Here is a 14,931-nt window from a genome sequence, read left to right as displayed (position 1 = left end):
TTCCCTTGTCAGTTCCTCTTCATCACGGATCACCTGCACCTGGACTCTATTGTCAGCACTCCTATATATTGCACTCACTCCCTGCACTCCTTGTCCGTTCTCTGTTGTGTTAACGTGTATGTTTGGTGTTCCTGCCTTGGTTTATTCTAGTAAAAGTATATGTATTGTGGAAATCCGTATCTGCCTCGTCTCTCTACACCAGTACCGTAACAGAAGAACGGACCAAAGAACGACCGGATTTTCCACAGAAAAAAAAAAAAAAAAAAAAAGAAAAAAAAATGGAGACTTTCACCGGCTCCCTGGATTCAGCTCCTCCAACGCCTCTCACCCTGACAGCCAGCGAACGCCTTATCGGGCTCCTGCAGGTAGGTCGTTCGCTGGAGAGGTATGTGGAGGAGTTCGTAGAGCTCGCTTATGTGTCTGACTGGCCTGTAGCAGTTTTGATCTCCCTGTTTCTGGATGGACTAGATGATGACACCATCCGTTTTTAGTGAACCCGATTATCGTTTCTCCTTAAGCGAAACCATAAATTCCATTTTATGGTTAAATGATTCCAAATTTATCGTGGATTGGGTTCAGGATGGGTGTCTGTCTCTAGTCCATCCAGAGACACGGTTGGCCGGGCCAGTCAGTCAACCTCCGGCTTCCTCCGCATACCTTTCCAGCGAACTCCCTGCCTGCCCCATGCTGGACCCACATGCCTCTACTGGGCCCAGTAAGCGGAGGAGGAGGAAGAAAGCGGCTCCAGTCTCTCCAGAGCCCGCTCCAGTCTCTCCAGAGCCCGCTCCAGTATCTCCAGAGCCCGCTCCAGTCTCTCCAGAGCCCGCTCCAGTCTCTCCAGAGCCCGCTCCAGTCTCTCCAGAGCCCGCTCCAGTCTCTCCAGAGCCCGCTCCAGTGTTTCCAGAGCCCGCTCCAGTGTCTCCAGAGCCCGCTCCAGTATCTCCAGAGCCCGCTCCAGTATCTCCAGAGCCCGCTCCAGTATCTCCAGAGCCCGTTCCAGTGTTTCCAGAGCCCGCTCCAGTGTCTCCAGAGCCCGCTCCAGTGTCTCCAGAGCCCGCTCCAGTATCTCCAGAGCCCGCTCCAGTATCTCCAGAGCCCGCTCCAGTATCTCCAGAGCCCGCTCCAGTATCTCCAGAGCCTGCTCCAACCCTGTGCGAGCCACCAAGTGAGGTGGCCTGGCTTATAGACTTTTGGACAGAGCCAAGTTCTCCAGTCTCCGCCGAGCCAAGTTCTCCAGTCTCCGCCGAGCCAAGTTCTCCAGTCTCCGCCGAGCCAAGTTCTCCAGTCTCCGCCGAGCCAAGTTCTCCAGTCTCCGCAGAGCCAAGTTCTCCAGTCTCCGCAGAGCCAAGTTCTCCAGTCTCCGCAGAGCCAAGTTCTCCAGTCTCCGCAGAGCCAAGTTCTCCAGTCTCCGCAGAGCCAAGTTCTCCAGTCTCCGCAGAGCCAAGTTCTCCAGTCTCCGCAGAGCCAAGTTCTCCAGTCTCCGCAGAGCCAAGTTCTCCAGTCTCCGCAGAGCCAAGTTCTCCAGTCTCCGCAGAGCCAAGTTCTCCAGTCTCCGCAGAGCCAAGTTCTCCAGTCTCCGCCGCCGAGCAAGCAGCGCCAGTCTCCGCCGCCGAGCAAGCAGCGCCAGTCTCCGCCTCCGAGCAAGCAGCGCCAGTCTCCGCCTCCGAGCAAGCAGCGCCAGTCTCCGCCTCCGAGCAAGCAGCGCCAGTCTCCGCCGCCGAGCAAGCAGCGCCAGTCTCCGCCGCCGAGCAAGCAGCGCCAGTCTCCGCCGCCGAGCCCTCTGCTCCAATTATGAACTTTGCAAAGACTATTTTCCCTCCCTGCCTCCCTCTCCCGCCTCCTCCCACTAATGTACTCACTGCACCTCCACCTCAAGCCCCTTCGCCCAGATCTCCACCTCAGACCTCTGGGCGATTACCTTCACCCTGGCTCCAACCTCCCTCGTCTCCACCGTTGTCCATCAGTCCTCCAGCCTCACAAAGTCTCCATCCTGCCCCCGTTCACACCTTGGTCCCTCGTCAGCCTGCCCTCCCCTCTGGACTGCACTCCTCCGTCTCCGCTCCGTCCCTCCGTCCCTCGTTTCCAGTTGGCTTCCTCACTCCCCCTGGTGTTCACTCTGTTGTCTGTCGTCTGTGTTCAACTGCGGCCTTCTGGAGCCCCGGTTGCGCTTCGGTCGGCGGAGCCGCTGGTTCCGCCATCTCCCGCCGGTCCTTCAGCGCCGCCTGGGCTCGGCGACAATTCGGCTTCGGCTCCTGACCCGCCATGGCTGCCCGCTGCACCTGACCCGCCATGTCTGCCCGCTGCACCTGACCCGCCATGTCTGCCCGCTACATGTCTGCCCGCTGCACCTGACCCGCCATGGCTGCCCGCTGCACCTGACCTGCCATGGCTGCCCACGGTTCCTGACCCGCCATGGCTGCCCACGGCTCCTGACCCGCCATGGTGTTTGAGCCTGCCCTGGAGACCTCCACTCCAGTCTACTCCTCCCCTTGCTCCGGTTTGAGGTCTCCAGGGCGCCCGCCCCCCTCCCGGTTGTTACATCTACGGCGCGAGGACGCGCCTACCGGGAGGGGGAGGTACTGTTACGGATCCCTTGTTTCCCTGGACTCCATATCCCAAGATCCTCCTGTTCTCCTCACCTGCACTCACTTCCCTTGTCAGTTCCTCTTCATCACGGATCACCTGCACCTGGACTCTATTGTCAGCACTCCTATATATTGCACTCACTCCCTGCACTCCTTGTCCGTTCTCTGTTGTGTTAACGTGTATGTTTGGTGTTCCTGCCTTGGTTTATTCTAGTAAAAGTATATGTATTGTGGAAATCCGTATCTGCCTCGTCTCTCTACACCAGTACCGTAACAAGAACACCTATTTTCAGATCATTCAAACCAAAAAAGCTATTTATTCTGGTTTCAGAGTTCAATAACATCAAATCACTCTTCAGAGACAGATGCTGCTTTCATTTTTATAGGCCTATATATATAACTTTTTTTAAATGGTCTATAGCAATGGTTTTCAACCTGTGGACCGTGGCCCACTAGGGGGCCTCAGTGATCTTCCAGAGGGGTCACAAGATAACTTAAAATTAAAGCTGTAGTCTGTAAGTTTTACCTCTTTGTCACCATCTCTGTTCGAAACCTGCAATTGCAGTTATTTGGGTAATTATCATCTTTATGTGGGTTGTGCATCAGCACGGCTCCTCAGCGTGGATGAATCTAATGTTTTGAGGAGAATGTGTGGCTGTCACTCATCACACTGGTGGATACTGTACAGGTACTTCGGAATCAATTGTAGTCTTGGAAGTATGACCAAAATAAGAATTTTGACCAGAGAATGTCTTCTGAACAAGTAAGTAACAAATCTGCCACATTTGTTCTGACCAACCGAGAAAATAAAAGCATTACAATAAATCACGCTAGCAATGGTGATTAAATCTAACGATCGCTTAGCTCTTATTACATCAAAAATGACGCAAAGATGAACGGCGGCATGCTCCAATTTCCCGCGGAAACCCACCAGCACCACCCGAATTAGAAAACATTATTACGAGCTTAACATTGTGAATGGGGTTAAGGTAGGGAGATAGTTTTGAACACTGGCTGGTTATGTACTTGTTTAAAAATTGAATTTGGATAATTTTTAACCAAAAAAAGTTACGGACGGCAGCTTTAATTTAAATATACAGTGCACAGCATAAATGAGTACACCCCCTCTGAACAAATACAAAAGATGTATTTTCTTTATGATCACTAATACAATTCATGGAAAGATGGCAAAACTAAAATGTATTAAACATATACATCATAAAAACTGAGAAATGAGCAACACCATAACATTTTGGATGCTGTTAGATTCAAAATGATTGATTTGGTCTCATGAGACCAGAGTATTGATTCCCAGAATCTATATTTTGTAAATATGGGCTTTGGAAATGGCTAACTGACTTTATTGTGCTTTGGCTACAGTAGGTAGTTCCAGTGAGAACAACAACCATGCAAGTCATTTCTGCAGGCTGCATCTTACTCTGTGAGATGAACAGTGACTCTTTTCATAGCTGTTGCTGGCTCTGAGACACTCGCTTGATATTTCTCATGCTCTTTGTCTAGCAAAAAAAGAAAAAAAAAAAAAAAAATCCCTCATCACTAAATGAAAGCTTAAAATGAAGGCCTGATTATTTCAGGGGGCTTGTCACAAGTCCATTGTTTTTGAATTGCTGTGTTACTTTTGCTATATTTTCACACTTAAAACAATGATTTGGTAATCCTCTTGTACCACTGTCCTCTTTTGTGCTAAGAAATGAGTCTCCTGACAATTCTCTCCCAAGTGGTCCCATTGTTGTCAGCATTAAGTCTGAGAATGATTCAGTGGGCTGTATAACACATTTAATTTTCAAGAAATTACTTCTCTTTAAATGTTTCGGTTCAACATACTTACCTGTTGATCAAACATTGCCTTAAACTTACACCAGAACATTTTTATTTTGTTTTATTTAGTGACTTTTAGGAGGGTGTACTCATTTTTGCTACACAACATTTTATTACCTTGATAAGAGAATCTTATTTTCCTGAATAATTTTGACATGCTTCTTTGGTAATTGATTAAGCAGACTTGCTGGAACATTATATCTCTAAAGAACCCTAACACGTCTTCTAAGTAATTGAGTAATTGCTGACTTTCAGAAGTTTCAGACGGGGTGTACTCATTTATGCTGTGCACTGTATGAATATAATTCATAAATATTATTATTAATATGTTGAATTAAAAAAAAAAAAAGATAAATTAATTAAAATAAATATTAAAACAAAGCACCACCTCTTTCGTACATATCAACCCAAACTGTTTATCATCGCGCTGTGAAATACAGACTGAATGGTGGCTCAAAACAACCGCTTCATGAACATAGAGTATGCAAACTACATCTCTCAGACTATATTATCCAAACATAGACATGATTGCTTGTTCTGACAGAGGAACTGTTCACTAATGGCATCCACCGGCCATCCACACATTCAGAATGCGCTGACTCTTATGTAGATTAGTGTTTAAACATGAGGTATAATCAGTGGCGTAGTGTAACAAAGTAATAATACTTCATTACAGTACTTAAGTATTTTTTGGGAGAATCTGTACTTGAGTTTTTATATTTCTGTCAACTTTTACTCCACTACATTTCCTAAATAAAATGTATACTTTTACTCCGATACATTTCCCCAAAGCATCTTCGTTACTTACTACAAAATAAAGTCGGAAGAACACAGACTGCAAGCAAGCTTGTGCAAACAAGTGCTCGCACAACCGCGGTTGATTTCATTTTCCGGGTTGCGTCCATTGCTGGAGTGGCTGAGAGGAGTGCGCTGTCATTATATGGTACGAGAGCACAGTGCGGGGGACACTTCAAAAAAGGATTTAAAACACAGACAACAAAGCGGTATGTTATACAGTAGCCTACATGAATCAAGTAAAGTAATTAGTTTGTTGACTAGATGCTGCATTAGTGTATAACAGCAGTAGCCTATGTTTGCCGTCAAGGCTGAGAGGATGCTAAACCTCAAGCCATTAAAACAATGTGACAAAAAACACGCAAATCTGACCCAACTGTTTAATTTCGTGATCATATCCATTCGTTCGATTTTATGCATTCGTTATCCAGCGAATTTGATATTTAAACTGTATCCTCATCATGGAGCCGACAGAAACATAAATCACAAATGCATTCGATTTCAGTTCTTTTTTAAAAGGCACTTTAACACATATTTCGATTACATAATCATCAAGTGTTCTAAAATAGAGGCAAATAATGTGTGAAAGTATACTATGCTGTGCCTTTGTGGGTAAAATTGGCAATTTTAAGCATGATAGTTTGGATTTATATGAAATAGCTACACTTTACAATAAGAGTCGATTTGTAACATTAAATAAGGTTAATAAAAGCATATTGTCTCTTAAATTAGTTAATGCACTATGAATTGACATGATCAAGGTATAATTAATAGTATTTTTATATATTTAAAACTTACAATAAACATTTTGCCATTTTTTTTTAATTCAAAGAAAACAAAATGTACATTTACTTGTACTTTTACTTCCAATACTGAAGTACATTTAATATCAAAAAAATACTTTTCATACTTAAGTACAAAAAATATCACATACTTTAAAACTTTTACTCAAGTAATATTCTTAACAGTGACTTTGACTGTTTAACTTTAAGTTTTCATGGAATGGCTATCCACCACTGGGTATAATTCATTTTGGGTATATCAAACAGGCATTCTTTGGTCTTATTAATCTACTACTTGTTCCAAAGCAAATTGATTTGGCTAAGGGAAAATTTTATAATTTCTTCTTTTGTACTTTTGACTGAACTGTTTGCTTGTGTTTATTTCCTATTTTACAAACTTCTAATACTTTTATAAAGGCTAATACTTTTTATTTAAATTATTTTTCAATAAACAATATTTTATATAAATAAAATGCCGTATTTGATGACACATTAGTGACTGTGATTTCGACTTTAGTGAAAGTTACATTATTGCACCATTAGTTGGCGGCAAAGACAGTCTTTATGAGTGAATCAGTAGCAAAGACTTTGGACATTATTTTTACTTTTAACACCACCTTATAAGACGCAACCGACAACCCAGCCAGCACACCAATGTGGGGCCAAATGGGTTTGACCTGGGCTAACTGGGGCCCAGCCAGTTTTGTCCTCAGTTTCCATGTACATGGGTTAGCCCAGATAAAATGAAAACTAACTGTGCACACTATAGGTTGCAGCAATCGCAGATTTACAGTTATATTATGGATTCAATAATTACCTGAAATAACGGTGGTTCCTAAAAAACTTCTTTTCCATCTCCATGGCTTCACCAAGAGAGATTTTGTTATTGATGTCACTCTGACCACGGCATCGCACAATAATGTAGCCCTTGCTGAGAGGAATGACTTTGCCCTGGACAATGTTCAAAACATCAATCTCAGCTCCTCTGTCAATAAGGTCTGGTTTTGTGAGAATTGCTAACCCATGCATTCAAAAAAAAAAAAAAAAAGAGAGATAAAAGTTAGGATAAGTATGAATCATGATGCTACAGGTAGGCCTAAAAAGATATATTATAGAAAAAAAAAGTTGGCAAACCAAGAGTTCTGTATCCCTCGGGGTCTACATCTCGTGCCATTCTTAGTGCTTCTGTTGTTGCTATGTCAACATTGCAGGGAACAACAGCTAAAATGATGGTTTCACTTTTGGCAATATATTTCAGTATCAAGTTTTTGATCTAAAAAATAAAAGATAAAATGTGAGAATCCATGAAACACCATAGAACCCCATTATATTAAAAAAAAAAAAAAAAAAAAAAAAATATATATATATATATATATATATATATATATATATATATAAATCCAACAATTTGGAATGACATGCATAGATGAATTGTATATTAATGTTTATGATGAATTATGAATATGTATTATGATTTTTTTTATATCTCTTTTAGCTCATGTTGACTTTAAATTCCATCTGTCAGCTACAAATAGACTACACAGGGCATGAAAACAAGTGTTGATTGGATTCACTGACTTCAAACTGAATGCAACGTATATGTTTGCATGTGCACATTCCAGCTTAAATGCCTGGTAACAAAAATGTTTAAGTATTAACATGCTTTCAAACAGCCATTTAGATTTTTGTGTAAACAAGATATTTGCTCACCTGATCACCAATATCCTCAGGTTGATCATGTACAGGTACACGGGTTATACCAGGTAGATCAATCAGAGTGAGGTCACACACATCGGGAGATGAAATTTCCAAAGTAATGAGTTCATCACAGATTCCAACTGTATTTCCAGCAAGCTCATTTTGAGCTGTTGAATACACATGCAAGGTTTTCAACAGACACACAAAAGCCTAAACCTTATCAATTCCACCTCTGTACTGTAGGGATATGTGCCATTCACAAATGAATAGAGAATACCATTTAAATAATTAATAGTTTTAATGCATTTTAAATATTATTACAATTTAAACTAATATATTTTAAAATTTAATTTATTTCTGTGATATTAAAACAGAATTTACAGCAGTGTCAATTTAAAATAGTTATTTTAATTTGTAATAATATTTCACAATTTTTATTGTTTTTACTGTATTTTTGATCAAACAAATGCAGTCTTGGTAAGTTCTTGGGGACTTCTTTCAGAAACATTAATAAATAAATAAATAATATAAATACATTTGAAACCTTTGACCATTGTTACATTTCTTTGAATTTATACCTCTTCAACATAGTTACTGTTGAGTGGCTAATTTAATTCATGTTCATCAATACAAAAGGGAACCAGAAAATCTGGAATTCTTAATTTTTCACAGCCCTGTTGGACACAAGCAGAATATTATATCACATTGTACAAATTTATATAAAAACACCTCATTATACAATAGTTCGGTTTCTCATGAATTTAGGATGGGTTATCTTTAAAGTGGAAATGAAGCTGTCCATCACGTTAACATTAGTAAATGGATTTCCACTGTAAACAAAAATCATATAACAAACATAATAAACGTAACCATTTAAAAGAAAAACAGGTGTTTGTTATAGTTTTTGTAGCAAGAGCGCTACCATCTTGCAATAATACAACCTGTGATGTCACGAGGTTGGTTGTCTTTTCTGAGTTTAACAGATACAATGGTAGAGAGACAGTTAAAGACAGACAGTGGAGGACAGACAGTGAAAGATGGAAACTGAACAGCCACATGGCATCAGAAGAAAAAAGGGAGGCCGATATTGCATTGCTCCTGGGTGTAAAAATTAATTTTACAATGCTAATGCAAAGGAAACGTGCAACTGCAGTTGAAATGGAGAACAGTACTGCTTCACTTCCTGATACACATTCAGACACAAATGCCCACTGCCTCGAGATTTCCATAGTTATAGTTGGATATAAAATATGTTGGCAAAATGTCATTCTACAACATACATCAAATATTAAATATTTTTTACCATGACCCCACGTTTACCAATCAGGACTCCATACTTTGGATAATCTCCAAAATTATCCCTAATCCCATCATCTTCATTGCCATCAATCATTTTTCATTTTTTCCCATCTTTTTACTTTTTTTAATTGATTGATTTTTAACCAACTTTTCCTTCACTGCTGGAGTCCTGAGTTGTTTTTTTTATTTTTATATATATATAATTTTTATCAGCCCAGAAATGCCTTGCAAATAGCACTGGAGCCTTCTGTTGGTCATCTGCTCGGTTACAGATATTATGAGTTTATCAATTGCTAGTAACGATTACAACAACTAAGTAGAAAAATCAAAGACCAGAATTGGAAATATAATAATCTTAGAAATCCATTTACTAATTAATGTTAACTTGACTGACTGCTTCATTTCCACGTTAAGGGTTTTTGTCCATACTCACCTTTTCTAACAAGGTTATCCACTTTTAATGGGTCATAAAAGGTCTCTTTGTGACCACTGTAAGAAATGGTCGCTGACCACGGTCCAGTTGTGGTCTTCCTCAATTTCAACTCAAGAGGACAACGAGTGACAATACCTTAAAAAAAATAAATAAATAAAAGCGCAAAGTTTTTCTCTGTACAAATATGCATAAGTGGGGCTGGGTAATATGACGATGTCAATTGATATAGGTTTTTCTATATAGTTTCTCTGCATGTAAATATATTTGTGCAGCACAGAACTGCTTAAACACGACAGAGCAGCAACAAACATGGATAAATGAAAAGAAAGAATGGGACGTGCTTGAAATTATCATTATACTGGATCTATGGGGATTGGGGTATCGTGTATGTTGTGTTGGAAGGCCATAAATAGACACCGGAAAAGCTGGTCAGGTTCTGAAGGAAGACACTTCAGGCATGAAAGAAGTTTGGCAAGATGATGCAGCACTCTGATACCTAGACCACCAAACTGTGTGCCTCATAGGCCAAAGAGATTGCATCCACAATCCAGTAAGATAAATACTGTTTAGAAATGGCAGAACCCATGTCTTTGCCTTCAAAACAGACCAATAATTGTTCAGATTTATGCCATGAACTTGAGAAGGCCTTAAGGATGACCAGATAAAACTTTAACAAGTCCAGGACCAGTCTAAAGCCTTGGGTATACTTTTTTATGTACGCGCACAGTCAAATGCACAATAACTTTTTTTTTTTTTTTGACTACCTTGTGTATTGACGTCCCCAGGGCACGGTTGCCACCTTGTGGATAAACTAATTACTGCACAAAAAAATAAAAAATTAAATGTGCATGTGCGACCTGTACATACAAGTAGGCACGGTTACAAAAATCTGAAGGTGTGCTTACAGTTCACACATACTCTTCTGATGACGAAATTCACGTCACGCGTACGACCAACGTTACGCATAAATTTGAACTATGCTTTGGGCTTAAGTCTACTCCAGACAAAAAGGACAGCTGATAAAGGCTGCAAGTCTCCTACTCTTTTAAGTGAAGTTAGAGCTAGTAAAAGAGCCATTTTAAGCCATTCAAAAGGAGCCCCATACCTTCCAGCATTATAGAAAGATCCCAGGAAGGAACTCGTGGTCTGCAGATAGGCTTCAGCCATCTGACACCACAAGGGGATGTCTCACTACTGAAGCACCACTGACCTGGGTAGCGTTTCCCAAAAGCATAGTAAGCCTAAGTTGATCGTAGAACCATTGCCACCAATGGATCTACAATCAACTTAGGCTTATGATGCTTTTGGGAAACGCTACTCTGAACATGACAGGCAGAAATATCTTTCACATAAACCTTAAGAGTAGCTGGGGATAAGCCTGCTGAAAGGCACTCCTGCAGAAATTCCAGAACAGAACCAATCAGACAGTGAACTGGATCAGCACATTTTTGTAAACACCAGGATACAATGAGAGACCATTTCAGTGCATAAAGTTCCCTCATGGAGGAAGCTCTAGCATTCAAAATCGGTTGAGAGACCAGAATATACAAGCTGGTCCCCTTCAGTTGCCAGACCCACAACTTCAATAACTCGGGCCTGGAGTGAAGTATTGTGCCCACAGAAGGTCCCTCCTGGATGGAATCTCTCAAGGAAAGCCTTCCAGGAGAGATTTTTATCAGAGAACCACACTTGGCCAGTCAAAAAGTAGTAACTAGCAATAGACAGACTCCCTCCTGCCGGACTCTGGCTAGAACCCCCGGGAACTGAGGGATCAGTGGAAAGGCGTACAAATGCAGCCTTGACCACATTTGTACCATGGCATCCAGTCCTAGTGTAGCTGAAGGTCTGAGAGAAAACCAAAGGGGACAGTGGGTTGACTCCTCAAAGGCGAAATCCACTTACGCTCCGCCGAATTTCTGCCAAATCAAAACTATCACCTGGTGCACTCTCAGCCTCTGCATCAACAGAGTATCACGTCCAATGTTCAAATGCCCTGGAATATAAATCTCTCTCAGGGAGAGCAGTCTGCTGTGAGCCCAGAATAACATAACACAATCAAAGACCTCCCTGGTCATTTATGTAAGAAACTACTGACATGTTGTCTACTGATACAGTACCCCCTTAGATCTGGGAATAAGTATTTGAGAGACAGAAATACAGCCTCCATCTCTAGGCAGTTTTTGTGACAGAGATGTCAGCCTTCCCAGACCCATTGGAAAGGATGGCCAAAATCATCTGATAAATAAACAAATGTTAATCATATAAATGGGTTTCATTTTTCAACATTACTGAGTGTCAGCTTTTGGCAAAAATAATAATAGATGGGGACGTGGCAATAACATTTTGCACCACTGCAATAAATAATTCTGATAATTCTCATTTAGTTACAATGTGCTGAAATAATTTCAGAATCTTACCACTTCCTCGAGGTAAAGCCACCCCAGAGAGAGCCTCCAAAACAGAACTCTTTCCAGAACTCTGATCTCCCACCACTGCAATGGATGGTAGATCTATATCCTTATCAATGCCGATGAACCTCAGAGAGTCAATCAACTCAATCAAAGGCTGAACAGACTCAATGAAATGACTTTGGAATGCTCCATGAGTTTGTGATTCTGCAAATGAGCTTTATAATAAAAAAAAAAAAAACATTAAAACAGAGACATTATGTTTTGATCATTAATTAGATTATTTAGATTTATTTTTATTTACTAAGAGTCCAACGCTGGACATACAAGCATCACATGAGAATTCTCATTTTTTTCTTTTTCTTTTTCTTTTCTTTTCTTTTCAAATATACTATTTTGTGGTCAAAATGATGTGATATAAATGAAATTTTCATCTCGCTAAGAGTAATTTAAAAGTTGGCATTTTATATATCTGATATACACACAATATTTTCATACTTAATTTGTAAACAATATCAGTAAAATCTATGCAAAAAAATGAAGCTGAATACCTCCCTTCGTCTTGGGAATCAGAGTCTATAATTTTGTCCAGGCCATCCATCGTTTGCCTGAAAACAAATTAAGAATTCTAAACAGAGATTACTCTCTATTTACTTTGTTAAATTAAATAATTACGAGGAATATGGTACCTGCAATAAGCCTATCATGTTTAGTCTAATCATGTTCGGTGCAGTAATGAAAAGACTGTTGTCACCTTACCTTATGCTTGCGTTATGTGAAAAACAGTTCAACATCTGAAAGGCATATATACTGTAGACTGTGTTTCACACTATGTTCATTATTCATTAACAGACTGTACACCAATAGAACTAAATTTCCTTGTTTGTAAGTAACTAAATATGAGATAACTCATATGAATTGATTGAATTATCATATATCTGGAGACAGGTTCAATCAGAACTAATTCATAGATAAATTGTTGACTTTGTCCTTATCAAGTTTATCAAGGCAGTTACTATGCTTGTCAATAAACCAGTAAAAATCATTTTCAGTTTTGTTTTGCTTCCTTTCATAATTTTCAGGATATGGTGCCTATCCTTCAGATATTCTTGCACAGTGTGTTCCTTGCTTATTTTGAATTTTTAAATTAATACATTAAAGGGTAGGTAACACACACAGATTCTATCAATATCATGTTAATCTTGAGTACCTGTAGAGTAGTATTGCATTCTTCATATTGTGACACTGTCACATAAAATACATGTTTTACTGCTCTATTTATTACAGTGATTTTATGTATAATAGAGTTTTAATTGGTTTACATGTTTTTTATAGTCCATTTTATTCCTCTTAACTATTTAATGTGTGTATGTCTTTAAATGTGTATGGGTCTGCCTGTCATGTGACTGATCACATGACAGGAACCAGGAAGTAAATGAGTGTAAAGGAGGCAGCATGGAAAACAATCAGCTCCTCATTGCAAACACACTAGCTGGACTGTGGAGTTATTTTTATGGACTTGCCTTTCCAGCCAATCACATCACTTTCTGTGGATTTTGTATATACACCGGTGGACACTTTCACATTGGGACTTTCAGCATGTTACTAGGACTCTTAAGGATGGTTTTATGGTATGGTGCAAATGGACTCCTTACTTTTAAATGGCCTAAGTTTTTCTAGTTTTATTGTGTTTTAAGTTCCTTGTGAATATTGTAAATACACTTTATTTTCATTTCTGTTGCCTGTATCGTCTTTTTAAACACTCATAAGGTAGATATGCTGTACCAAGTCTTTCCGAAAAAAGCCAAGCTCCTGGAGGCATGCTGTGGGCAGAGCTAAAGATTCACGAGCATGCGCAGCTTTTGCATAGAGATCATCTGCAAGCTGCGACATCATTATAAATAAAAAGGGAACAAAAACATTTGTGTTGCTGACGTTTTATGCACTTGCGCACTCATTGCCAACAAAACAGACTTTTGATGCAGTTTTACTCACCACCCGCAATCTGCAAATCCAGCATCAAACTGGGACTTGTTTACAAAGCATTCATCACCGAAATTCAGGGAACAAACAAACATACGTGTACAACTCCGTTGCTTCCCCAGAAAAACAAATCCACTGTTCCTTTAATGCTGGGTTCTTTGGGAAGCTGAAAAAGGTAATCTTTCCCTCACAACCAAAAACAGGAGCTGCGTCTCATTTCGGAGACTTCATCCTCCGGAGGTTGCATTGAAGGATGTCTTATTTAAGAAAAGTAACCACAATAAAATTGAATGATATTCATTGTGAGGTGTAAATTACTGTAATTTCTTTCCTACTTTGCAATCTAAAGGTTATTTTTCTTTAAATGAGGCTGCCTCTGATGTATGCGGCCTTCGAAGGGTGCAGCCCCTGAATTGGGACACAGGCATTGTTGAAAAATCTCTTGGCTTCCGTAACTGGAACAAAGCGCGTTGATGGGCGTGCTCTTGCTTTGGGTGGTGTGTGTGTGTGTGTGTGTGTGCGTGTGTGTGTGTGTGTGTGCGCGTGTGTGTGTGTGTGTGTGCGCGAGTGCACGCTTATCAGGGAGAAGTGCCCACACTAGGAATTCCACCCTTTATTATGTGATAAAGGGCCATACTCAAAAAAAATTCTCCGAAACCGGAAGCAGTGTATTTGGCACAGAAATACTCCATCATATGTCTAACTCGTGTTTTGAAACTTTGGCCTTGTTTAGCATGAGAATGCAACTCTTTAACAGTGTAAATAAGTCAGAATGCATGACATGGCATTAAGTGAGACAATTATTCATTTTTTTATTATTATTATTTATTTATTTTACTCTAATACTTCAGATAAAATTAATCAAATAAAATTGCCCCATTCATGCTATTTTAAAAGTTCCTACTTTTGTAGGTCTCCTACAATTGGTTTGCATGAATCCGAGCTCATTTTTGCTGTAAAGTATCTTTACTTTTACTTAAGAGACTCTTTACACCTCTGGTTTTGTGTGATGAATGCATTAAAATTTTGTAAAAAAAAAAACCCTGTGATACTACAGTTCATATAGACAAGTACAAAACATTTTATTATAATAAAGTTCCATTTGCATC

The 14,931-nt window shown here is 40.0% G+C and overlaps 1 protein-coding gene across 1 annotated transcript in view; it reads right to left on the bottom strand.

The window, feature by feature from the left end:
* The window catches only part of LOC125249539 (interferon-induced GTP-binding protein Mx-like), a 31,585-nt gene extending 17,853 nt beyond the window's left edge, over positions 1-13,732 (bottom strand). The window contains exons 1-6 of the mRNA XM_048161848.1: positions 13,625-13,732; positions 11,849-11,996; positions 9,432-9,566; positions 7,712-7,866; positions 7,136-7,274; positions 6,819-7,017 (exon numbers count right to left, since the gene is read on the bottom strand). Of these exons, the coding sequence (XP_048017805.1) occupies positions 6,819-7,017; positions 7,136-7,274; positions 7,712-7,866; positions 9,432-9,566; positions 11,849-11,996; positions 13,625-13,732 (884 nt within the window). The remainder of the gene's footprint in view (positions 1-6,818; positions 7,018-7,135; positions 7,275-7,711; positions 7,867-9,431; positions 9,567-11,848; positions 11,997-13,624) is intronic.
* Positions 13,733-14,931: the final 1,199 nt, after the last annotated feature.

The sequence above is a fragment of the Megalobrama amblycephala genome, linkage group LG16 (assembly GCF_018812025.1).
Source record: "Megalobrama amblycephala isolate DHTTF-2021 linkage group LG16, ASM1881202v1, whole genome shotgun sequence".
NCBI classification, from domain to species: domain Eukaryota; kingdom Metazoa; phylum Chordata; class Actinopteri; order Cypriniformes; family Xenocyprididae; genus Megalobrama; species Megalobrama amblycephala.
Note: the sequence above shows the minus strand (reverse complement) of the source record. Positions and strands in the feature narration are given on the sequence as shown.